Below are 27,931 nucleotides of genomic sequence, written 5' to 3'. Positions count from 1 at the left end.
AACGGAATCTCCGACATGGATTTCTCAGAAAAAGATGTGGATGTCTGCGGAGAAGACTATAACAACAACAAAAGCAATAACCACGATGATTCCCATGAATCCTCTTCCTTTCATTCATCTTCGTCATCATCCTCCGCTTCATCATCATCTTCGGCATCTTCTTCATCCAACGGAAGCGATGGCGGCGATACCATTAGCGCTAGTGGAAGCGCAAGCAGCGGAGGAGAAGAAGTAGGCAACGTTAATACCAATAATTACGATTATAATAATAATAGTGAAAAGGTTATTGCCGGGTTTCAAGAAGAAGATGAAAGAGATCTTTTTGGGTCTGATAATGAAGATTACTGTAAAACCCCTGCCACCAGCCCTTTCTCTATTCCTGGTAATTCCTTTATTTATTGATTGTATTCAGTGTGATCTTTGCCCATCAGTGGGGCCATTCGTTTTCTGGGAGAATTTTGCTATGTTATGTGAAAATAGAAACCTTTATAAGTTTATTTTTTCTTGCTTTGCTTGGGTTTAGATTTTCGAGCTTCCCTTAATTGCTTTTTTTGCTGATTCTTTTGGTTTGGATTCTGGGATTTAAGTTTTGGGGAGTAACGTCAGTGAATGAGGAAATGGACAGCTGGCTATTAACAGCAAATTTTAATATATATAAGTAGTAGGAAATGGTCTGAACTCTTTATCATCTGTTTACTGAAAGTTTTAGAATTATAAGATGACAGGAATAAATTATGAGCGATCGGATTGTTTTGTTTCAGGAAATATGGGAAAAATTTTAACAATAATATGCAGGAATATTTAGCTGACTAGCTGCATCTGCAATTCTCTGGATATGTACACGAAACAATTGAATTTAGCTCTGCTTGATTTTCTCTCCCTGTTTAAATGGTAACCGATCTTCTTTCTCACTAGTTCTTTTGCTGTATTGCCTGTTATTCGTAATACAAATAACCCAGGGAGAGGGGGTTTTGGACGTGGTTGCTGGCAGAATGATAGAGGAGCAGGTGCCCATGGCCATCCCGGTTATCCTCCAAGGCAAGGTTATGGGTATGGATCCAAATTTGCAAATGGATGTCGTGATGAACGTTTTGTTTCTGAACTAAAGCTTTCAAAGAGTGAGGAGACTTTATCTAGAAAATGTATTGGTTTCAGGAAGAGAGTAAATTATTTTTTATTTTTCTTTAATGATTACTTAAATTTCTAGGTTGATATACCAAAGCTATGCCAAACGTCATCCCAAGTCCATCTTTCATGTCTCACTAGTTTGCATAAATCTCCTTGAACTGATGATTGGCATATGTATGTTACTTTTTCCTGTCGAATATAATATTTTTAGAAAGGAAAGGGCAAGTTCATATATTGGGAAAATTGTGGTCAGAACATTTTATATGTTTGTTTGGTCTATTTGCATGTTTATGATCTTGTTGATGTGATCAATAGTTTCTGTTTGGGCCATTCTTTTTATGCTTTTGGATACCCTTTAAACTTTAAAGTATGCAAATTTATGTACTTTCACACACACACACACACAAAAACACATCTTTTTTGGTGGTCTACTTTTTGCTAAATGTGCTAATTACATTTAACAGCCATGTGAACTTGCTTGCTATAGCCGTGTAACCGGGAAAATGTTATTCATTTTGTGGTATGGAAAATGTTATTCATTTACGTTCGAATTCATCCTTTATTGCTTCTATTGAGGAGATCATCTAATCCTATTCCCGACTCTTTTACAGACTTTTCGCAGCAATCTTGATAAGGTAATTGCTACTCTAGAAAGAATGTCCACTCCTCTTTTGTTATTTCATGACTTGGAATGATAAGAGGGTATATAATTTATGTTCATCAGTTTTTTAACTCTTAAATGAGCATTCACAGTGCCACTTTCCATTCCCCATCTTTTTCAAGTTTCTCAGGTCCCATGAAGTATAATAGCAGCTATTTTTACATGATTTTTAGTTCTCTCTCTCTCTGAAAGAATTGACAGGAAGGGTTATCAAAATGCTAGTGAACCATTAAACACATATGGATAAGAGGAGAAAAATTGATTCATAGATAAAATACTCAGTTGCAGAGCAGTGCTAATGAGCATGGTATTCTTGTCAGAGGTCTTATCAGCTAATCTTTTTTGAATGAGTGCAGATATGTCATTTTACCATTTTTCTTTCTTTTGGCAAATTCCTTTAGTCAAATCATCCTTTGAAAGTACGCGGACATATCCATTCTAAATCTTTTGGTTCCCATATTCAAATCATCTGAACTTGTCAAAAAGAACACAAATAAAAAAAAAAAGAGGTGAACAACAATGCAGCTCCTGATTGATTTGAGGTATTCGTTCCCTCCACTGCATAATTTAATCTCGTTTCTTTCTCTAACATTTCAAAATAAGCCTGCATTTCTGCTTGCTGCTTTCCTCACTTATCAACCCATTTCCATCTTCATGCTTACTTTCTTGCTTGTTGCCATTTTCTTAACGCTACTCTTCCTCTTCTTCTCTGTTGAACTCCATCTCACTCCCCATCCCATCAGCTTGCGAGCTAGAGGGTTCTCCATTGCCCTTTTTATATCACTTGTAGCCGTAGGCTTTCTTCCTCCTTCACTCTTCCGGGTTGTCTTTTTATTTATCATGATCACAGCTCCTCGGCATGACAAATTGTTTGATCTATTTATATGCTTTTGGCGTTGCTTTGCTCTCACCCTTCGTTCCTTTCCCACATTTATGATCAACATTATGCAGAAGAATGAAAACCCAGACCCATCTTCTCCTCGGTCGTTGATCTTGAAGTTGGAACTGTAGAAATCGAAGGAGAACGTAAACCCTTGCGTAGTCAGCAAAGTTCTGAACCTGACTGGCACTGCGTATAGTGAATAAACGAATCATATGAAATGGAGTTTGAATTCACTTTACGCATATGTAGTGAATAAAGGAAGCACGGAGATACTTTCTAGTTATTCTTACTTCTTGTAGAACTGTTAGTGTAATCTAATTCATGGTGAACTTTTCGATTTGTTTCTTTCAAAATTGATCACGCATAGAGCATCTTAAACCTTGAATGACCGGAATACAAAGTATCATTCTGAGCAAAATATAAATACAAATAAACAAGTGGGGCTGACAAGTTCGAAGTTTGTCCCAAGTTAATCCTATAGTGAATAGAAATCACCTGCCAGACTGAGAGGTGCCCGCCTCTCTGCCTTGCTAAAATGAATAGATTGCCGTTCCTTTCTGTGACGTATATATTATATACCTTGTCATCTTTAGTAACCTTTTCCATGTGTATATCACTGTCTTTCTTTATATACTTACTGTCATAAGATTTCACGTTAAATGAACGAATCCTTGTCCTAAAATGCTGACCCTTGAGAAGATGAACTGATAAGCAAACCAAAATGTCGAGGGAATTTAAAGTAATTTTTTGCTGGTCACAAATGACCAAGTTCAGTCCCAGTACCCTCACCGGTCGCGTTGAGCCTCTGAGTAGGGTTGTTGATGGGCCACATGTCTATGTCACGGCTCGAGGGTTTGCGCTGCAACATGGGACCGGCAACGACACACCATTTTTCACTCAGCTGTGGGCATTTGGTACAATGGAACGTTACTAACTTTCTAAAATTATTTTACAATATTTAATGAGTGAAAAAAATAATATAATATAATATTACATTACAATCAATAAAAAATCACATTACAATACAAAATTAGTGTACTGTTACTTTTCCACTTACTTGTCAAAGTAAAAAATTTTAATTTTCGATTATCTTTTCAATAATCACATTTCATTATAAAATATGAAATATCAGATAACTAATTTAACTAAAAAAATTAAAATGAAAAGAAGAATAAGTTTGGAGAGGGCATCCGGTACTCTTTCCAGGACGTTTTACCTCCTTCATAGTATACGCCAATTCCATTTTTGTCCTACTCATACGTCGTAAGCAAAAGTCAACTCAAAGTGAGACCAGCAGGTGCCCTTAATTTGTTCCACTTATAATATTCTACTTACTAATTAATAGACAAGATATATATGCTTTAAAGATCTAACATATTATTTTGATTAATTTGAAATTTTAATTTTTTATATTTAATTAATCAGAAAAGCCGATAATGAAAATTAGTGATCGGTTATAAAAATTAATATTTGCTTTATGTAAGGTGAAAACCGTTAATTCCATCATCTATGCGTGATTACTTACTTCAGTTATTAATATTTTTTTTCTTTTCATAAAATGAAAAAATTAAGATTTAATTAATCAAAATTTTAGATTTGCAAAAAAAAAATGCCTACAACACGCAATTAGCAAAACATGATCAAAAGATGGTCTTCTTTGTGGATTTAAGATACGTAATTCTTCCTTTCATGAATCTCTTACTCTTTCTTCTCCGAACAAATCTAGACAAGCCATAGAACCCGCCCATAGCTGAGCTACTCCTTGCTTCACCACGTCACTGTCACGTTAATAACAACGTCAGCATCGTAATAATCAATTTAGATAAAAATATTAAACAAACTAAATTAAAATAATTTTTAAATTAAAAAATAAAATGTTATAATTTTAAATATAAAAATTAAATTAAAAAATCTTAATACAAAGACATTTCAAATATTTTGACTAATTCTGTCCATGAACTGAGTCAACTCTTTACTTACCTTACAGGAAGGTGACTGATGGCAATGACTACGAACAATTTCCTTTGGTTTATTACACCAATTTAACTTCAGGAAATGTGCTGGTACCAAACCTTTACATGTTCTCTTTCCATTAAGCCCTCTCTCCTCGTCTCTCCTGTCACTATCAGTCACTCTTTTTCCTCATTTTCCTTTCCCTTCTTGGTCTCTTTCTACTTCCCTTCGGTGTACTAATTTCTTCGTTCCACACATGGGTGGATCTCACGTCACTCAATCGTTATAAATCTATACGAGTAGATTATTTATTTAAAATGTTATATAATTAATAATATTAATAAATTTATTAATTTTTTACTAATTTTATAAAAAATGTGATAAAAACTCTAAATAAATTTATTAAAAAATAATTTATTTACTAATATTTAAATCATAAAAAATAATTAAAATTTTATTAAAAAATTAAAACTTAAACTACTTTTTTTCTAAAAAATTATAGTCTTACCTTTCACATTTGTAATTAGTTTTTTTTTCTCAGTTCTTGAATGCGTTTTTCATTTTTCCAAAACAACTTGTCTAATAATTTTTAACTCAAATTAAATTTTTTAAATGTTTTTTTATTAATTTGATAATTTGATATTCAAATAAAATCTAGAAAATAGAGAATATTATTTCATGTCAAATAATATCTTAAAATTATGAATTTTTTTATTTTATAAATATATCATTTGATTATTTGATTTTTTCATTTAATTTTAATTTATAAATACTTATATTTAATTTTGATCAATAAAAAAATTATTAAATTATTAATTATTGACACTATTCAAAAAATTTTTGAATCCCTCCTGCGTCCACCCTCTTTATAAACTCTTTCATGCTCCCTTTCTCTCCTCAGCTTTTTCTCTCTCTCTGCTTAACCCTGTCTGTCTTCCATTTCTCAGCTCAATTCTTTCTATGTTTCCTCCTTTCCTCTGTCGATAATGAAGCATCAAAAGATATGGTCTTCCATGTGGATTTAAGATACGTCCTTCCTCCTGTCATGAATACCTTATTTTTTCTTCTCCAAACAAATTCAGACGAGCCGTGGAACCCAGTTACGATCGTTGTGCTAGTCCTTGATTCACCCTATCTCGGTTTCAACTTAACACTCTCACTTTTTGGCCTGTTTTTGCTACTGTTTTTCTTATATTTCTCCTTTCAACTCCCAATTACCTTCCGTCCGTTGTTATTGCGGACTCAAGATTTCTCCATTGCCTTGATTCTATCACTTGCAGCATCGTTACTATTACCACCATCCCTCTTCTGGTTTTTCTTTTTGTGCATCATTATTACATATCCGTGGCACACCAAACTCTTTCAGCTTTCTGTAAGCTTTCTCCGCTGGTTCACACACACTCTGCGATCCATTCCCATTTATTTCATCATCATTACCCGCAATGAAGAAAACCCAAATCAAGTTCCTCATCCATTAGTTGAACTCCAAAATATTGCGATTCAATGAAACTGCATGCAAAGCCGCCAAAATTCAGAACAGACAGCAGCTTATAGCTTTCTAATATCTACCGTTTTTGGTTTTTGTCCTAGTTTATATGTAGTGAATAAAATGAGAGTAGTCTGTACATTTCAAATAATATATGCTTGCAACTTTTTATTCTAAAAAGCTTGACTTTTGTGAATAAAATGACTTTTGGTTTTTGGTTTTATTCTAAAAGCTTGTTTTATTTATAGGAAGTTTGCATGTTTTTCGTAAGCAAGTAAGCTGAGTTTTGGTGGAGACTAGGATCTCTTCTATTCCTTGTTGTCGCTGATTATAATGTAATTCTTGGATATAATCTTTTCTAGTTTTTTTTTTTTTGTGAGTAATTATGTCAATATAACCTCCTCTTTTTTTCTTCTTATGATTTCATAATTGATAAGGCTGATTCTCTCCTCCTACTAAAAAAATAAAAAAGCCTAATTTTGTGCTGTAAGCCTGTAACCATATGAAATTTTTTTTAGCAAAAATTAAAAAAAGAGAAATGCTTCTGCAAATGGGGTTAAGAAAAACTCTAATTATCTGGACCATGCTGAACGTAGCCCAAAATAATTGCTATGAAAGTAAACCATTCCCAATACTGCTCAAGGTAAGCAATCTATTAAATAGCAGGCCATTCCCAATAAGAAATTAAACCATTTTTATATGGGCTATGTATTTTCATTCGGGCCCATGAACTGAGTCAACTAACTTGATTCCCCACCGTGTCACCTTCCACAAAGCCCCGAACTCCAGTTGTCGACGCAAAAAGAACTGATAACCATCAAGGACCAAAATCTGAAAGGCAAAGATTCGCTTTGTTCTTTTGTTCTAGGGAGCGAAAACAAAACTAAAACAGAATCTCCGACATGGATTTCTCAGAACAAGATGTGGATGTCTTCGGAGAAGACAATAACAACAACAACAGCAATAACCACGATGATTCCCATGAAGACTCTTCCTCTCATTCATCTTCGTCACCGGCCTCCGCTTCATCATATATCATCTTCGGCTCCTTCATCCAGTGGCAGCGATGACGACGAGACCAGCAACGCAAGTGGAAGCGAAAGCAGCGGAGGAGAAGTGGCCAACGTTAATACCAATAGTTACGATTATGATAATAATAATAGTGAAAAGGGTATATACGGGTATGAAGAAGAAGAAAGGGATCTTTTTGGGTCTGATAATGAAGATAACTGTAAAATCCCTGCCATATGCCCTTTCTCTATCCCTGGTAATTCCTTCTTCATTCTTTCTTGATTGTATTCGGTGTGATTTTTGCGCATCAATGGAGCCATTCATTTTCTAGGAGAATTTTACTATGTTATATGAAACCTTTATGTTTATCCATTTAGGTAAATAATCTATAATAATAATTACATAAAAAATACAAATGCATACTACAAATGATAATATAGTTCACCAAATATGTTGATCTTTTTAAGTATATTGAACTTAATTTAGCGTAAGCTTCACAACTTATTAGCTCTTTTTCAAAAAAAAAAAAAAGAAATTTTGGTAAAGGGCATATTGGGCCTTCAATAGGGGACAGTATATTGGGCCTACAAGAGGGCTGTGGGATTTTTTAGGGTACCTAAACGGTCCACAGACCAGCCCCAACCATGAAGTTATTTTTGTAAATTCAGGCAGAATTAGGAACTTATTTATGTTGTTGTTGGAACTTTTAAATCCAGTAGGAGAGGAGAGATTTGGATGAATAAATTGTGAATCAGGTTTATACCTGAAATGGTAAATAAAGCAGGGGTTTTCAACCCATTAAGTTGTATGTTTGAATCATATATAACATATGTGAGTTTGTCAAATCTATATTGGATTTTTTTGTCTTAATCATTATGCTGCTTTTTTTATCTATAATTAGTTAGCTGCTTTGCCAACTATATTTTGTAAATGTCTATTTGCACATATGTTCTCATCAGATATAGTGTAAACTCTGTAATTAATTAAATATTATACTTATGAATTAATATATATATATATATATATATATATATATATGTACAATAAAGCAGAATGTATTTGTATATCCAAAAGTCAATATATATCTTAAATAGTAGTAGTATAATAATATTGTTTCTAAATAAAGCAAGAGCGACGAGGAGGAAGGTGGTGGTGGGAATGGGATGATCGAAGCATGGGCATTGAGCAGAAAGAAACTTGAGGGCAAGTGCAGCAAGAAATAAACATGTGATAATTAATTTGTAAAAATTGCGAGAAAGGATGCTGTAGGATCTGAAGGCGGAAAACACGATCAGCAACTTTTAAATTTTGCCATCAATAGTTTTCTTTTTCTATATTACTTATATTTAGTCAAACATTGATTCTCTTGTATTATGATTGTTAAATTTTTATCATTAAATATATTAACATGACATTTTAATTAAATTGATATAATATTTATTAAAATAATATAATATTTTTTGTTAATGTGATGATAATTATATACTAACATGACATTTATCTTGTTGATGTGATATTAGTTAAATTAACAATAATTTATGTTGATATGACACTTGCTAATATAAATGCAAGGATTAACGTGACGAATAAGATTGAATAAAAACAGGACACGAAAAGCAACAAGAAATGAGATGAAAATGGAAAAATCAAAAAGGAAATGAGACAAGAACAAAACCGAAAAGCAAATAAAAAAATGACTACATAGAAAGAGAAAGAGAAAGAGACCTGTTTCAAAAAAAGGTAACTTTTGAAGTGGAAATAAAAATAGTATCATTAATCGATAAAGACATCCCCTTTCGGACATGGGTCTCTTTCTCCTTCTTTATAGTTATAGATACTTGATTTTGATTAATACATTTTTTCTAAAAAATTATGTTATAACATAATATTGTACAGAAAATAATTAGAACAAGTGAAATGCTACTTCACGCAGAATAACTAGAACAAGTGAAGCACTACTTCACACAGAACAATTAAAATAAGTGAAGTACTACTTAAAGCAGAATAATTAGAATAAGTAAAACATTACTCTATATGGAACAATTAATACAAGTAGAACAGCTACTTCGAATAGAATAACCATTTCACTTGGATAACAGTGAAAGTAACTTGGAATAAGTGGCAGGATGCATGGGTTACTTTCATATTGGGATGTTTCGGAGAGTTTGGCTCGGTGGTTCAGATATGGAGGTAGTTAAGAGGTCTTCCTCTTAACCCTTTCGTAAAGTACAAGTGTTTCACCATCTTACCTTGTTCTCGTATACCTATTCATGTACAGCTTCTTATTTTGTACCTATTCTTGTACACCTCTTTTCTATTACCTTTTACTTGAGAACAAGTCTTATTACATTCAATTACAGTAACGGTTACTCACATTAATGTTCTTTATAATAATGTCATTCATTAGGCGCATTAAAGCCTATTCTTGAGTAATCGCCACTTTTAGCACTATATATAAAGCTTCACAATTCATTTAGAGAGGCTCTTCTCTCTCCCTATGAGTGAACACATTCTCAGCTTGAAAGCTTTTCTCTCTAATTCTTTTATACTCTTTAATTCTCTTCTTACTTTATTCTACCTGCCACTACACTCAGTACTCCAGGAACTGCTCCAATCTTCCTCTCCGCTGTCTTCGGCACATCCTTTTACTTGTTTGCAACGCTCTACCTGCTACTACATTTAGTAGTTCAGGAACTGCTCCAATCTTCCTCTCCGCTGCCTCCGGCACATCTTTTTACTTGTTTGCAATGCTTTACTTGCCACTACACTCAGTACTTCAGGAACTGCTCCAATCTTCCTCTCCGTCACCTTCGGCGCATCCTTTTACTTGTTTGCAATGCTTCCTCTCCCTATCACAAGAACTTTATGTACATTTTGAAGACTTCACTAGGGAGGCGTGATTGCATTAAGTAAAATCTTACTAAAAAAACTTTGCATTATTGGAAGAAATAGATAGTTCCTTTAGTAATCAAGATACATCTATTCCAACCTACATCTAAAAGCTGATGAAAATGATTGAGGCTTTTTGAGAGAGAATACAAATGTTGGAAGACAATAATAGGCAGTTGTTGGAGACCATATCTCAACTTGCATCCTTCGCTCCCACTATTTTTCAAGCCCAATCTGTATACCTTAATGAGAGTGCACCTGACGAAGTCACTCATCTAGTTACAAACACTAAAGGGAATGAAGGAAATGAAAAAAATGCAATTGATGTGGATGTTCAGGGAAAAGTTCTTCTTCTCTACTAAAGAGAAGTTTAATCTCCTTGATTTGACTTTTGCTACCTTAGTGGAAACAGCACGAAGAACCAATAATACGGTTATAAGACAAAAGGGAGCTACTTGTTTTGATAGAAAGAATACTCCAATAATGAATGCAATTTAAGGAAGAGGTAAAGAAATAAGATATCCTTTTCATAAGGGAATATTCCACAAGAAAATGCAAGCAGAAAAGTTATTGATTGAGAACAATAGGGTCCAGAACAACCCGCTTCCTGCTCATGTATGATATTTCTATGACTTGAACTCTTTATCGTTTTATGAATTGCAATTTGACATTAAAAAAAAAATTCATATTCAGCCGCTAGCTTTATCGCTTATATTTTGGCTGTAATTATATTATACTATTGGTTGCAAGCTTTATCGCTTATTCTTTGACCATATTTCATCATTCTTACTTCAGCCGCAAGCTTTACCACTCATATTTTGGCTGCAATGATATTTTTCTTTTGGTCGCAAGCTTTATCGCTTATTCTTTGATCATAATTTATTATTCACATTCTAGCCGCTAGCTTTATCGCTCATAATTTGGCTGTAATGATGTTATGCTATTGGCCGCTAGCTTTATCACTCATTTATTGGCCTTAGCTTATTACTCACAAATTGACCGTAACTATTACGTTTACTTTTTTTAAGGGTTAAATTAATCTCCTTCATATCATGTTAGAGTTAATCTCCTTGATGTAAAGTTGAGAGTTCCCTTTTGGCCACACACAATAATATGAAATGTGAATAAATACGCAACAAGCATATAGCATTATTATTATTGCAAAAGAAAAAGAAATATGATATATCAATAACGAAGTACTAGCTCAAATGAGCTTTTAAAAAGAGTAAAGGAAAAGCAAAATACTAGTCAATTACATACTCCATAGAGAAGAGTTATTATTGGTAAATACATTTAATTGTTCTTGTACTTCAGCTTCACGTTTTTTCAATAAAGCTATCTTTGCTGCAATGTCTTATAACTCATTCTCCAAAGAAGACTTGTTGAGAAAAATCTTGGCTTTAGATCTACAATCACTGAGGCACTCAAGCTTGAATCCAAAGTTACAAGCATCATCGAAATCTTGTAACACCTGTTGCAATTCCTCTGGTGAAGTACTCATTAGTGGAGCATGAGAAATGGCTAAAGCTCTATCCAACACTTCTATCATTAAGTAAAGGACGTCTACGTTCTTTAAAAATGAGGTACTCCAAAACTCTCCCTCTATATTGAAAACATGCTCCAAGTATGCCACATACTCCAATGAAACTTGAAAGCCATGGAAGTCAACTTTCTTACCACTTTGTTCAATATATGTTACTTGAGTGCCAGAAGCACTACTTGCATCTCTATGTTCTGGCATTGGGAAAGAAGAAGCACGAGGATTATTTGGAATAGCTCCAACATCATCAGTATCAACTCCAACATCATGAATAACCTCAACATTTGGAGTAGCCTCAGGGACAATTTCAACAGCAGAAATAACCTCAGTGTTAGGAACAATCTCATCTCGAATAACTTGGGGAGTAAGAATAATCTTAACTTCAAAAAAAAAAAATGGAACAACATCAATCGAAAAAAACATAGTAATATGTTTATACCTGGTTCATGGTAGAGCTCTGAACATGATTTGGAAATAGAACATCCAAATCAAGTAAATCATCAAAAGGGGCTAGCTCACTCTCATTTTTAGCTTCATCAACATCAACAGACTTATCATCAAATTCATCACTACGTTCAGAGTAACATGATTCTTCCTCAGTCTCAACTTCAAAAGTCTCTTCCTTTTCAACCGAGTTAAGTTATACTCTCGCAGTTGTTTCTCTCTACAAAAAAAAAAATATGATGAGGAAATGAATTTAAAAAAAAATAAAAGAAAAAGTAAAGGATGAACTTACTTTTCGATGCACATGTTTTGTTTGATGAGTAAGAGTGTGAGGAGCATCATATTCTTCTTCATTTACATTTCTTTTCTTTTTGAGAGAAGTCAAACGTAACGATACATCAGAGTTACTTATAAGAGGAGTGTAGAGACAAGCTCAGGGATTAGTCAAAGGCATAACAAAATATCTCCATTCTTCAACACATTTCCTCTAATAAGCAAACCATCCAGAAGTATGGATGCCAACTCTATCAAAAGCTGGGACAGTACAACTTTTCAGTTTATCTAAACAGAGTTGAAGTCCTGCCACGAGAAATGAAAAAACGCAAGAAGAAAAACTGATAGTTGAAGAAAAGTTAGGAGGAGCTAGTTAGTCAAACCCAAATTGGCGTGCCACTCTAAAAGGAGAATATATCTCAACAGAAAGAATATTTCTATCTCCACCTGAACTGGAACTTTCAATCACAGATGGCAATTGGGAACTGTGAACCCATACACAAAAGTTAATACCTTGTGAACTCATTCTTTCAAACTATAGAGGGTGGCGATCATAATAAATTTCAGGATCACCAAATCCATTTATGGGCTGCACATAAGGTATGAGATTGAATTCTTTTGTGACATCCATCACTTCAAGAACATTACCTCTCGGGAGTCAATCATGCCATGCCCAAGCTTTATAGTTATTCTTGGATAAAGGGTTATTCACTGAAAAAGATGCAAAAGGATATGCATTAGGCATAGGAGCACAAGTACTAAACCTTTCCCATAGGCACATATGAATGAAGGAAGCATCCACATAAGTCAAAACTTTGTAAAGCCCAGCTGACTCAACAGTTTTGAGTTGGAAAAAGTCTAATATCTTATATAGTGGAGCAAGAGAAAAAAGTATTCCCTTAACAATTTTTATTGCTAAAGGAACAACTGCTGGAGAGATACCATCATCTAGACACCTTGGAAGTATGTGTCGTGCCAACCAAAAGATTACTAAAGCCACCAACTCATGCTTGTGTTATAGGTACTCAGGAGAATCAATTTCAATTCCCTTAGCATTGAACTTTTTATAAAAAAAATCCCTATCCAATTGGAAAATCATGCAACCTTCGAAGTTTTACTTAAGCTCTTAAGTAGATCAAGGAAAAAGTCTCGAATACCTACCTCTTCTTTAGAAAGCTTAATAGAGTGAAAATCATGCTTTCCTATACAAGGAAGTTCCAAGAGAATACATACATCTTTCAGAGTGAAAGTAAATTCCCCCTATGTTGTAATCATAGTATGAGAAAAAGTGCTCCACCTTGTAAGAATAGCGCGCCATACATTCATCCTCTTTTCTCTACAAATATTAAGTTTGAAAGTGATACGTATAGCATCAAGTGTCCCAACAGAAGAGAGAAGTTTAACATAAGTAGGATTCTTCAACACTTTATTTACCCACTTATTCCAACCATGAACAAATTGAGAATTAGAGCCTAACTTTGTAGCAAAAAGGGGAAACTCACCACGTTCAAATCTGAATCCTTGGTTCCTGGCCCATATCTTGTTTTAAACTTAATACTTTTTGACTTGTTTCTGCTACTGTTTTTCTTCTATGTCTCCTTTCAACTCCAGTCACCTTCGGTCCGCTGTTACTGCGCGCTCAAGATTTCTCTATTGCATTGCTTCTATTAGTTATTGCTGCCTTCCTATTACAACCATTTCATTATTACATATCCTTGGCACACCCAAACATTTGCTTTCTTTGCAAGCTTTCTCCGCTGGCTCGCAAGCACTCTTCGATCAATTCCCATTTATTTCATCATCATGATCACCTGCAATGAAGAAAGCCCTAATCAGGTTCCTCCTCCAGTAGTTGAGCTCCAAAATATTACAACTAAATGACACTCAATACAAGCCCGCAAAGAATATGCTCGTGTATCTGTGTTTGTGCTGAGCATAATTCTCAAAATCAAGTTCCTTCGATCCTCCATTAGTTGAGCTCTAAAAATTACGAAAATTTTTGCTCATCAATACTGTTCATCCATGTAATTTTGAGCATTATGCTCATGTAAATATGTGTCTGTGCATGGGCCTCAAAATCACAATACTCAGATCTGGAGGTTAACCGTTAGTAAGAACGTAAGCTAAGTTTTGGCGGGGATAGCCTCTCTCCTACATATTCCATGTGTTTCTGTTTGTAATAATAATATTGTTGACATAATCTTTTCTAGTTTCCTATTTGTGAATAATTACGTTAATGTAACTTTCTAGTATTATGTGCAAGTTCCTTTTTTTTGTTGTTGTGGTTAATGATTACATAATTGATAACGCTGATTCTCTGATGCAAGGCTTGAACTTATGAACTAAACTATGACATGGAATTTGCTTTGACCTGGACCCATGCTGAACGTAAAAGGCCTAAAATAATGGCGATAAAAGCAATCTATTAAATAGCAGCCATTTCCAATAAGAAATTAAACCATTTTTACATGGGCTATGTTTTCTCATTTTGGACCATGAATTGAGTCAAGTCGTCGCATGATTTCCTATCGAGTCACCTTCCACTAAACCACCGAACTTCAGTCGTCGACACAAAAGGAACTGATAATCATCGAGAACCGAAACCTCGAACGCAAAGATTCGATTTGCCCTTTTGTTATAGAGAGCGAAAACGAAACTAAAACAGAATCTCCGATATGGATTTCTCAGAACAAGATGTGGATGTCTTCGGAGAAGACTATCACAACAACAGCAATAACCACGATGATGCACATGGGTCCTCTTCCTCTCATTCATCTTCGTCATCGTCCTCCGCTTCATCATCATTTTCGGCTTCTTCTTCATCCAATCCAGCAGCGCAAGTGGAAGCACAAGCAGCGGAAGAGTAGTAGTCAACGTTAATACCAATAATTACAAATTTTTTTTAAAAAATACCAATAATTACGATGATAATAATAATAGTGAAAAGGATATTTACGGGGTATGAAGAAGAAGAAAGGGATCTTTTTGGGTCTAACAATAAAGATTACTGTAAAACCCTTGCCATAAGCCCCTGCCATTTGTTTTTTAGGAGAATTTTGCTATGTTATATGAAAATAGAAACCTATATAAGTTTATGTTGATCCTTTTAAGTAAATAATTTATAATAATAATTACATAAAAAATATAAATACTTACTACAAATGATAACATAGTTCACCAAATATGTTGATCCTTTTAAGTATATTGAACTTAATTTAGCGTAAGTTTCACAAGCAAATTTATAAAGATTGTTAATAAATTTATTAAGATTGTTAATTTATTAATCAAATATGTTGTCTTCCATTTCTCAGCTTATTTCTTTCTATGTTTCCTCCTTTCCTCTGTCGATAATCAAACATCAAATAGTATCATTAAATAATGTATTTATTAAATATTTATTAAGATTGTTAAATTTTTGTCATTAAATATGTTAACATGACATTCTAATTAAATTGATATAATATTTATTAAAATAATGTATTTTTTTGTTAATGTGACCATAATTATGTATTAACATGACATTTATCTTGTTGATGTGATATTAGTTAAATTAACAATCATTTATGTTGATATAACACTTGCTAATATAAATGCAAGGATTAACGTGAAGAATAAGATTGAATAAAAACAGGACACGAAAAGCAACAAGAAATGAGATGAAAATGGAAAAATCAGAAAGGAAATGAGACAAGAACAAAACCGAAAAGCAAATAAAAAAATGACTACATAGAAAGAGAAAGAGATCCGTTTCAAAAAAAGGCACCTTTTGAAGTGGAAATAAAAATAGTATCATTAATCGATAAAGACATCCCCTTTTGAACATGGGTCTCTTCTCATTCTATATAGTCAAACATGGCAAATTTCTATTTCTCAATTTCCATCATGATCAAGAGTTTAGCAGCGTAAGAGAGGGGGTTGAGTTTTGATCATATGCCGCGGTTTGACAATTCTTGGCCCAAACCAAGAGGGAAATTTCCCACTACTTTCATCACAAGACCGATTCACATTGCACGCGAGCTCGGATATGCACCATCACTCCACTCATAATTGTTATCAAATAAATTTCCTATTCCACTAAATTGCCTAAATTAAGATGTAACATTTGCATCTTGTATACAATTTTTTATTCGTAAAATTTTTTTTGATAATAGGAAGAGGAGGGATTCGAACCTTACTCTTTAAGTAGGGGATCATGCGAGCCAAATATTTGGGTGCCGCAAATTTAAAACTTTATTATTTTGATCAATTTAAAATTTTAACTTTTCAATTTTACGAGAAGTCAAAAAAAAATTAATTAATAACTAAAGTTAGTGATCATGCATTGACGATGAAATTAATTGTGATCACATAGTAAGAAATATACATATAAAGCAAATGTTAATTTTAATAGGTATAGTACTTTAAAAAAATTGTTGAACTATTAAAAAAATATTTAAAATAATTTTTTATTATTTTTATTACATTAAATTAAATTTTATATTTTTATTTTAAATTAAATAATTTTTATAATTAATAATTAATTAATTAAAAAATTATTTATTATTTTATATAATATAATATTAATGTGACGTATTAATGTATCGTAATAAAGATAAACGTATGATTGATGGTGACAAAATTGCAAAAATTGCGGGAAAATATGCAGTGGGATACGGGGGCAGATTCTATTTCGCGACCTTTTGCTATATTACTTATTGCCACGAAACATATGAGAGTATTCATTGGACTCGGTGCAGCAACCTTTATATGAAACTGGAGAAGAAGTAGGCAACATTAATACCAATAATTACGATGAGAATAATAAGAGTGAAAAGGATATTTTCGGGGTATGAAGAAGAAGAAAGGGATCTTTCTGGGTCTGATAATGAAGATAATTGTAAAACCCTTGCCATAAGCCCTTTCTCTATTCCTTGTAATTCGTTCTTCATTCTTTCTTGATGGTATTCGGTGTGATTTTTGCCCGTCAATGGAGCCATTAATTTTCTAGGAGAATTTTACTATGTTATATGAAAATAGAAACCTTTATAAGTTTATGTTGATCCATTTTAGTAAATAATTTATTATAATAATTGCATCAAAAATATAAATACATACTACAAATGGTAATATAGTTCACCAAATGTGTTGATCCTTTTAAGTATATTGAACTTAATTCAGCGTAAGCTTCACAACTTATTGGCTCTTTTTTTTAAAAAAAAAAATTGAAATGTCGGTAAAGGGCATATTGGGCCGTCAATGGGGGACAGGTTATTGGGCTACAAGAGGGCTGTGGGATTTTTTAGGGTACCTCAACGGTCCACAGACCAGCCCAAACCATGAAGTTATTATTGTAAATTCAGGCTGGATTAGGAACTTATTTATGTTGTTGTTGGAACTTTTAAATCCAGTAGGAGAGGAGAGATTTGGATGAAAAATTGTGAATCAGGTTTATACCTCAAATGGTAAATAAAGCAGGGGTTTTCAACCCATTAAGTTGTATGTTTCAATCATATACAACATATGTGTGTTTGTCAAATCTATATTGGATTTTTTTTGTATCCATCATTATGCTGCCTTTTTATCTGTAATTAGTTGGCTGCTTTGCCACCTATATTTTGTAACGTCTATTTGCACATATGTTCTCACCAGATTTAGTGTAAACTCTGTAATTAAATAATTATACTTTTGAATTAGTATATATATGTTTAATAAAGCAGAATGTATTTGTATATCCAAAAGTCAGTATATATCTTAAATAGTAGTAGTATAATAATATTGTTTCTAAATAAAGCAAAAACGATGGGGAGAATGAGGAAGGTGGTGGTGGGAATGGGATGATCGATGCATGGGCATTCGGAAGAGAGAAACTAGAAGGCAAGTGCAGCAAGAAATAAACATGTAATAATTTGTAAAAATTGTGAGAAAAGATGCTGTAGGATCTGGAGGCGAACAACGCAAGCAACAACTTTTCAATTTTGCCACCACTAGATCCCTTTTGCTTTATTGTCTTTTTTTTTTTTTTATAAAAGGAGGCACTTTATTGATTAATCATGCGTGGGGAACCAACTCCCAATTTGCTTTGTTGCTTATTTTTAGTCAAACACTGATTCACTTGTCTTAATATTCTTAAATTTTTACTATTAAATAGGTTAACATGACCTTTTGACTATAAATTAATATGATATTTGTTGAGATAATGTGAATTTTTTTTAATATGATGTTAATTATACACTAACATAATCTTTATCTCGTTAATGTAATATTTGATTGGATTAACAACAATTAATGTGGATATGACACTTGCTAATATACCTGCAGGGATTAACATGAAGAATAAGATTGAGTAAAAAACAGGACACGAAAAGCTACAGGAAATGAGATGAAAATGGCAAAATCAGACCGGATATGAGACAAGAAAAACTCTAAAAAGGCAACATTTGAAGTGGAAAAAAAAAATGTATCACTAATAATCGACAAGGCATCAAGTTGATGCCTTTTCGGAAATGGGTCCCCTCTTTCTCAATTTCCATCATGCGTGTCACATGGCACACCAAATTAGTGTAAGCGCATGATAAGTGGATCATAGCACAACTCACAACGTAAAAGAGGGGGTTGAGTCTTGATCATATGCCGCGGTTTGCCAATTCTTTGGCCAAATGAAGAAGGAAATTTCCCACTGCCTACATCACAAGACGATGACATTGCACCTGAGCTCGGATATGTATCATCATTCCTCTCATAATTGTTTTCGAATAAATTTATTATTCCGCTAAAATGCCCAAATTAAGATTTAGCATTTGCATCTTGTATACAATTTTTTATTCACAAATTTAAAACTTTATTATTTTGATTGATTTAAAATCTTAACTTTTCAATTTTATGAGAAGACAAAAAAGAAAATTAATTAACGACTCAAGTTAATGATCATGCACAGATGATGAAATTAACAATGATCACATAGTAAGAAATATGCATGAAGCAAATGTTAATTTTAATAGGTATCGTACGTTACAAAAATGGTTGAATGATTTAAAAAAATTTTAAATATGTTTTATTATATTAAATAAATTTTTATAATTAATTAATTATTATTAATCAAAATATCATTTATCAGTTTATATGATATTTTACTAATATGATCCATTAATTTGATTGTGAAAAATAAAGTTACAATAATTTGTAAAAATTGTAAGAAAGGATGCCGTAGGATATGGAGCAGAAGATTGACGCAACAACCTTTCTATTTTGCCACTGCTAGATTTCTTTTGCTATATTACTTAAGCACGAAACATATGACTATTCTTTTGGGCAATCGACTCTTTTTATGTTTTTAAGTCAAACACAAAGCCACTCATGCTTGAACGGCCACAAGAGGGGATGATGGACTAGGTGGAGCAACCTTTTTAAATATTATTCCCCACTTCCTTACGTTACTAGACATAATGGCCATGGGATCTTAAGAATCATTCGTTGTGGCCAGGGTTCAACACTCGGCTTGTTCCCAGTGTTACTTTTGTATGGAGAAGTTGAACACTGACCTGAAGTCACGGCTCCAAGTGCAATCTGTCAAATGGCAGGTCACTTCAAATAAGAGATTAAACCATTTTTAAATAGGCTTTGTTTTCTCATTCCGGCCCAATGAAGTACGTCAACTCGCATGATTCCCCACCGAGTCACCTTGCACTAACACTCCCCCGACCCGACTACCATGAGAACCAAAACCTCAAACGCGAAGGTTCGCTTAACTTAGAGGAATATTTTCTTCGTATCAGCAGAAACAAACTAGGAAAAAAAAAGGAATATACATAGTATCATTGCAGGAAAAAAGAAGAAAGAAAGCTACTAATCCATGTGGAACATGATATGTGATCCTCCACTATGAGTTCAAGCAAGACTTGTTTTTCTTCTTTTCAAGGTCCCGCCATTTAGATTTACCGATTCCCCCAATCTGTTATCAGGTATTTACGTAGCCTTTGAATGAAGACAACAAAAGGAGAAGTCAAAAAAGAAGGGATGGGAGTTCGGTTGGAGGGTAGTTAAGTGATGGGGCGTGCTCTTAAAATTTTTAAAATTTTTTATTCAGGAGGATTCATCTATTTTTTTAATTTTTTACTCATTATATATATTTTATTCGGAAAAGATCATATATTTGAAGTACATAACATAAAAAGAAATTTGAAAAACTACATAACATAAAAAATTTTACAATTACATAACATATAATTATGGTATGTTAAAAATTACTTACATTAAAACTTAGATGAATTGTTTTAAGAGAGTACAAAACACAACCAAAATCGAAAAAAAGAAAAACTTGAATTTTTGAACAAGAATAATAATTTTGATTTTGATTTTTTTAATAGAATATTAAATTATAAATTTTTTTATCTTTTCATATAATACTTAATTACTAATATATAAATTATTTTTAGATAATCCACTTTTATTCGAAATTTTTGACCTCATTTTTTATAAAATTATCAAAAAAAATTTTTATTAATATAGTAATTACCTTATATGTAGATATTATAAAAACTAATTCTTTTAAGAAGTGGTGTGTGACGTTACTCTCCCCAACAAAGATCCGCCCAACAACAAATTATTAACAAAGTCAGTGTTAGGGTACAGCCGTTTAGGGGTCCGCCCGACGTAGACCCTGTCACATCTGAGCGAGTCATGACAAAACCTTGAAATCCAACCAAGAATCTAACCTCGGTTGTTTCCGGTATGTTTCCCAAACCTTCAAATCCAACTTTCCGGCGAACGCCTTGTTTGGTGTATATATACTCCAGCCTCTGTCTTTCTCCTCATCTCTCTCTGTCTAAACCGGTTAACCTTATCTTGCAATTCTCAAAACTTATTCTAATTTCTCTATTTCCTCGTTTCCTTGTCTACAATCAAACATCAAAACATGGTCTTCCATGTGGATTTAAGGTACGTCCTTCCTCCTTTCATAAATCTCTTATTCTTTCTTCTCCAAACAAATCCAGACAAGCCATGGAACCCAATGGCCATAGCTAAACTAGTCCTTGATTCCCCATATCTTGTTTTAAACTTAATACTCTCACTTTTTGCCTTGTTTCTGCTACTGTTTTTCTTCTATGTCTCCTTTCAACTCCCAGTCACCTTCGGTCCGCTTTTACTGCGCGTTCAAGATTTCTTTATTGCATTGCTTCTATCAGTTGTTGCTGCCTTCCTATATCAACCATCTCTTTTCTGGTTTTTCTTTTTGTTGGTCATTATTACATATCCTTGGCACACCCAAATATTTGCTCTCTTTGCAAGCTTTCTCCACTGGCTTGCAAGCACTCTTCGATGGATTCCCAGTTATTTCATCATCATGATCACCCGCAATGAAGAAAACCCCAATCAGGTTCCTCCCCCAGTAGTTGAGCTCCAAAATATGGCAACTGAATGACAATTAATACAAACCCGCAAAGAATATGCTCATGTATCTGTGTTTGTGTAGAGCATAATTCTCAAAATCAAGTTCCTCCGATCCTCCATTAGCTGAGCTCAAAAAAATTACGAAAATTTTTACTCAGTAATGTTCATCCATGTAATTTTGAGCATTATTATGCTCATGTACATATGGGTCTGTGCAAAGGCCTGAAAATTACAAAACTCTTTTGAACTCAGATCTGGAGGTTAACCGTTAGTAAGAACGTAAGCTGAGTTTTGGTGGGGGTACATAGGATCTCTCCTAGTCCATGTGTTTCTATTTGTAATAAAGTTGTTGACAAGATCTTTTCTAGTTTCTTATCTGTGATAATTACGTTAATGTAACTTTCTAATATTATGTGCAAATTCCTTTTTTTCTTGGTTAATGATTCCATAATTGATAAGGCTGATTCTCTGGTGTAAGGCTTTTAACTTATGAACAACACAACAGCTCGTAAGGAATTAGGATGGGAGCCAAGAAATCCTAGCTTTGCTCAGTTCCTTGGAGTTTCAGAATAACTCCATGCCTTCATTTTCATTTCCGGGATTGAATGGATTAACGGTGGAAGAAACTCGATTTAGATGGCATAGGGAATCTTTTGCTAGCATACTCTTGTGCCATTTTCTTTTTCCTTTTCCAATCAATTCTGGCAAATAGTTGTTCATGCACGGTTTCTGAACGTCCACGCTAAAGTTTTAATAATAAAAATTCTACACTTGGCAGATTTTCAAATAAAAAAAAAGCTTTAACTTGTGATCCAAACTATGACGTGGAATTTAATTTTTTTAAAGAATAACAGAAGCTTTTACCTGGACCATGCTGAAGGTAAGAGGCCCAAAATAATGGCTATAAAAGTAATCTATTAAATGGCAGGCCATTTCCAATAAGAAATTAAACCATTTTTACATGGGCTATGTATTCTCATTCTGGCCCATGAACTGAGTCAACTCGCATGATTTCCTACCGGGTCTGCTTCCACTAACCCCCCGAACTCCAGTCGTCGACACAAAAGGAACTGATAACCATCGAGAACCGAAACCTCAAACGCAAAGATTGGCTTTGCTCTTTTGTTATAGAGAGCAAAAACAAAACTAAAACAGAATCTCCGACATGGATTTCTCAGAACAAGATGTGGATGTCTTCGGAGAAGACTATAACAATAACGACAGCAATAACCACGATGATTCCCACGAATCCTCTTCCTCTCATTCATCTTCGTCATCATCCTCCGCTTCATCATCATCTTCGGCTTCTTCTTCACCCAACGGCAGCGGTGGCGGTGAGAGCAGCAGCGCAAGTGGAAGCGCAAGCAGCGGAGAAGAAGAAACTGGAGAAGAAGTAGGCAACGTTAATGCCAATAATTACGATTGTAATAATAATAGTGAAGAGGGTATTTACGGGGATGAAGAAGAAGATGAAAGAGATCTTTTTGGGTCTGATAATGAAGATTACTGTAAAACCCCTGCCACAAGCCCTTTCTCTATTCCTGGTAATTCCTTATTCATTATTTCTTGATTGTATTCAGTGTGATCTTTGCCCATCAGTGGGGCCATTCGTTTTCTGGGAGAATTTTGCTATGTTATATGAAAATAGAAATCTTTGTAAGATTATTTTTTCTTGCTTGGCTTGGGTGTAGATTTTAGAGCTTCCCTCAATTGCTTTTTTGGTGATTCTTTTGGTTTGGATTCTGGGATTTAAGTTTTAGGGAGTAACCTCCATGTATTGGGAAATAGGCAGCTGGCTATTAACAACGGAATTTAACATACAAGTAACAGGAGATGTTATGAACTCTTTATCGTCTGTTGAGTGAAAGTTTTAGAATTATAAAATGACGGGAATAAAGTATGAGCTATTGGATTGTTTTGTTTCAGGAAATATGGGAAAAACTTTACAATAATATTGGATTCTTTTGCAGTATTGCCTGTTATTCGTAATCCAAATAACCCGGGGAGAGGGGGTTTTGGACGTGGTCGCTGGCAGAATGATAGAGGAGCAGGCATCCTTGGCCGTCCTGGTTATCCTCCAAGGCAAGGTTATGGGTATGGATCCAAATTTGCAAATGGACGTCACGATGAACGTTTTGTTTCGGAACTAAAGCTTTCAAAGAGTGAGGAGACTTTATCTAGAAAATGCATTGCTTTTCAGGAAGTGAGTAAATTATTTTTCCTTTTTCTTTAATGATTACTTTAAATTTCTAGGTTGATATACCAAAGTTAAGCGAAACATCATCCCAAGTCCATCTTTCTTGTCTCAGTAGTTTGCATAAATTTCCTTGAACTGGTGATTGGCTTACATATGTTCCTTTTTCCTGTCCAATATCATATTGTTAGGAAGGAAAGGACAAGTTCATATATTGCAAAAATGGTGGTCAGAACATTCTATATGTTTATTTGGTCTATTTGCATTTTTATGATCTTGTTGATGTAATCAATAGTTTCTGTTTGGGCAATTCTTTTTATGCTTTTAGATACGCTTTAAAGTATGCAAATTTATTTACTTTCACACGCACACAAACACATATTTTTCTGTGGTCTACTTTTTGCTAAATGTGCTAATTAAATGTAACAGCCATGTGAACTTGCTTGCTATAGCCGTGTAGAAGGTGGAGATGTCTACTTTGATGACCGCAGCTTGGTAAGCTTTCTGGGGTTCTAGTAGTATTAGGTTATACATGATTTTTTTTTGTCCTCCTTATCATTAGCTCATTTCGCATATATTTCTTTTATCCTCATTACCAGAGACTTTTTAAGCGTCTTATTACTGAAGATATTGGAGCTGATCTCAATCAAGGTTTCAATACCTTTATTGAAAAAAAAGGTATGCATGTTTAGGGGCAATTAGAGATTAATCATGTTGAGATTGTATTATAAATGAGGTCTAATCAATGCAGCCAACCCCAATGATTTTTCTTGGCACCAGATTTAGGGTCTGAGGGTTTTGGCGACCTTCTTGCTTGCATAAGAGACAAAAATATCCCTCTTCAAAACATTCATTTTGTGGTATGGAAAATGTTATTCATTTACCTTCAAGCTCATCCTTTATTGCTTCTATTAAGGAGATCATCTAACCCTATTCCCTACTCTTTTACAGACTTTTCGCAACAATCTTAATAAGGTAATTGCTACTCTAGAAAGAATGTCCACTCCTCTTTTGTTATTGCATGACTTGAAATGATAAGAGGGTATATAATTTATGTTTATCAGTTTTTTAACTCTTAAATGAGCATTCTCGGTGCCACTTTCCATTCCCCATCATTTTTAAGGTTCTCAGGTCCCATGAAGTATAATAGCAGCTATTTTTACACGATTTTTAGTTCTCTCTCTCTCTCTNTTTACTTACTACGTTTAGTTTCTTCTCTCTCTCTCTCTCTCTCTCTCTCTCTCTCTCTGAAAGAATTAGCAGTAAGGGTTATCAAAATGCTAGTGAACCATTAAATACGTATGGATAAGAGGAGAAAAATTGATTGATAGATAACATACTCATTGCAGAAAAGTGCTAATGAGCATGGTATTCTAGTCAGAGGTCTTATCAGCTAATCTTTTTTGAATGAGTTCATATATGTGAGTTTTCATTTATGAATTTGATGGATTATTAACCCATTTTTTATGGTCTTTCATTGGATGCTCTCTTGCTTTCATATAGATAATGGCTACTGCTTATATTAGAAATGAGCCTTGGGAAATGGGAGTGCACAAGCGGAATGGTGTTGTCTATCTTGATGTGCATAAACTGCCTGAGAGGCCACGAAGTGAGTTGGATCGTCAAAGGTATCAAAATTTTGAAACATTCCTCTCTTTCCCCCAACACCCCCCCCCCCCCCCCCAACTGGTTTCTTCTTTTTTCCATTTTCCTTTGTGTGGGAAACAATTGATTGCTTAAATTCTTGGCCTTTGAAGAAATCAAAGGCTTTGAGTTGGTGCAAAGCAAAGCTTATGTGTTGTTCTTCAGTGTTGTGAAATCCACTAATTTTGGGATCAAGAGGAGGACGGGTGCGGGTATATGATCCAAGTCATGTAGTAATGGAGGCAAATTAAAAACACTATTGATGATCTTGAACTGTGTTAATCCACTGCAATACTCTTTAGGTTTCCGAATTTAAAATGTCTTAGTGCTTATGAGGTGTTTACTGAGTGATAAGCATTCACATTGTCCATAATTTCTACATGTGTTTGTTAGTTTTTCATTTACTATATTGCTCATCTCATTGACTTTAAGTTCGAAGTGCTTTACTTTTCAAATATTGTTAATTTAGATGTTATTGGGGGTATTGTTTTGAGAGCCTTGCCACTGAAGATCCAAGAAGAGCTGATGGTGAAGAGATACATCATATTGATGCAAATGCTGAATACTGTTCGGTGATTAAAACCAAATTAGGGGCTCATCGTATTTTGATGGGCGCTGAAATGGACTGCTGTGATTCAACAGATGAGGGAAGAAGATTTTATGTGGAGTTGAAAACAAGTCGTGAGGTAAAGAAACAACGTGCTTCATGGTGTGCTGCTGTGCTCCATGTTACTTTTGCTGCCCTTTTATTATAACCTTCACTGACTTCAATAACTCATGAATATGTCCCTGGCTCTGCAGTTGGATTATCATACAGAGGAAAGATATGAAAGAGAGAAACTGCTTAAGTTTTGGGTATGTTATTTTTATCCAATGGCTATGGATTGTGCCTGAATATCTTTTACTTTGAAGTTCGGCATGCAACATGTATGTCTTGTTTTTAGATACATATTTTATTAGTTTATATTGTTGGCATTTTTTGAGAAATAGCACTTGTGAAAGGTTTGTTCAGAAAAGGCATTTTCTTCTTTTTCAAATTATCCTTTATTTGTGGAGAGAATAACATGGCTATTTTATCATCACAGATTCAATCATTCCTGGCGGGTGTTCCTTATATTGTTATTGGATTTAGGTAATTTCTATTGGCACTTCACACTAGCTTCAAATGCCTTAAGAAAGCACTCTCTCTTTACTGTCGTGACTAGGAAATCACTTTCTTCCCTATGTAAGTTAGCTTAGGCGTATTGGAGAAGAACAGAAATAAGTTGAGTGCACACACTCTCTTCTCAAAAAATGCTGAGCTGTATTCTGTTCTGTTGTGCTGTTGGTGTTAGGTTTTCTCTTTGCAAATAAATATTAACTTTTCCATTCACATGTTTGATGTAGGGATGATGCAGGCCGACTTGTACGCACTGAGAGACTAAGAACCAAAGACATAACCCATCGAGTGAAAATGAAGAACTACTGGCAGGTATTATATATTTACTCCAACACGCCCACTGAATTGAATTTTTTCTTTTTAACCCATCGGTTTCACCAAAGAAATAACAGGGTGACAATGAAGAACTACACACAAAACTCATGTCTTGCTGCAAAATACATGCAAATGAACTGGTTTTGGCCCCTTTAATCTGTTAATTGCACACCCATTGGTGTAACTTTTCTCATTAGCATCCGCTTATTTAAAAAAATGCCTTTCTATGTGCCTTTGTTGGATGTCATATGTGATTAGTCAAGGTCATCACAGCTCTACAGAATAAATATTGGTGTTACTAACGTTCTCTCTCTGTTTAATACTCATTCTTAGGGAGGAGTCTGCCTGGCATTTGCTGACGAGGTATTGTGCTGGCTTTACGGAACAGTCAAAGAGAGTAAGATTTTAACTTTAATCTCCCCTTCCACATCTGCTTGAGCTCCATTTATTCGTTAATATAATTTAGTAAAAACAAGCATCATGGAAGTTTTGTTGCTCATGACCTGCTTCCCCATTCTCTTAATTTCTCCCTCTCTCTAAGCATCCTTGTGTCAGTAATCAAAATAATTACTGTGTGCATACACTCTGATTTCTTTTGTTGGCTTCAGATGAGGACTACGTATTGCAATTCGCACCACCATTCAGCCGGTTAGAGCTCCTACAAGCACAATTTTGCCCTGATGCAATTACTAACCACGTTGAGCAACTGTAGCCATTAGAAAACTTGCATGTGACTTGTAATTCAGATAGTTCACAATACAAGGATTTATAAGGAAAGTGATGGGGTTAATTTATCAATTCACGTTAAGAGCATTGCTGTAATTTCGATATTATAGGAGTCGTCATCAACTTCACACAGTTTTCCCCAATCAGGCAGCTGAAATCAGCCTGTTTGAGAAATGTTTGTAGCATTGTACAGGCAGGGGCAAGCCAGGAAAGAAATGTAAAAGAAGGTATATAATTTGAATAACTACCATAAGATGGG

General features: G+C 34.2%; 1 protein-coding gene across 2 annotated transcripts; it reads left to right on the top strand.

Annotated features, from left to right (window-relative positions):
* LOC18606134 (decapping nuclease DXO homolog, chloroplastic) lies at positions 1 to 27,736 on the top strand. 2 transcript variants are annotated; one of them, XM_018117252.1, is made up of 14 exons: positions 1 to 269; positions 23,060 to 23,178; positions 23,605 to 23,837; positions 24,258 to 24,323; positions 24,428 to 24,506; positions 24,609 to 24,688; positions 24,780 to 24,803; positions 25,332 to 25,456; positions 25,942 to 26,158; positions 26,274 to 26,327; positions 26,558 to 26,604; positions 26,859 to 26,943; positions 27,280 to 27,343; positions 27,555 to 27,736. In XM_018117252.1, exons 1-14 carry the CDS (start codon positions 16 to 18, stop codon positions 27,656 to 27,658), a joined length of 1,551 nt encoding a protein of 516 aa, XP_017972741.1. In that variant the 5' UTR covers positions 1 to 15; the 3' UTR covers positions 27,659 to 27,736. The 2 variants fall into 2 exon arrangements, with proteins under 2 accessions (XP_017972741.1, XP_017972740.1); XM_018117251.1 differs by lacking the exon at positions 1 to 269 and having other exon boundaries at positions 22,691 to 23,178.

The sequence above is a fragment of the Theobroma cacao genome, chromosome 3, assembly GCF_000208745.1.
Source record: "Theobroma cacao cultivar B97-61/B2 chromosome 3, Criollo_cocoa_genome_V2, whole genome shotgun sequence".
NCBI lineage: Eukaryota > Viridiplantae > Streptophyta > Magnoliopsida > Malvales > Malvaceae > Theobroma > Theobroma cacao.
The sequence above is the reverse complement of the archived record's forward strand: the minus strand, read 5'-3'. Positions and strand labels throughout refer to the sequence as shown.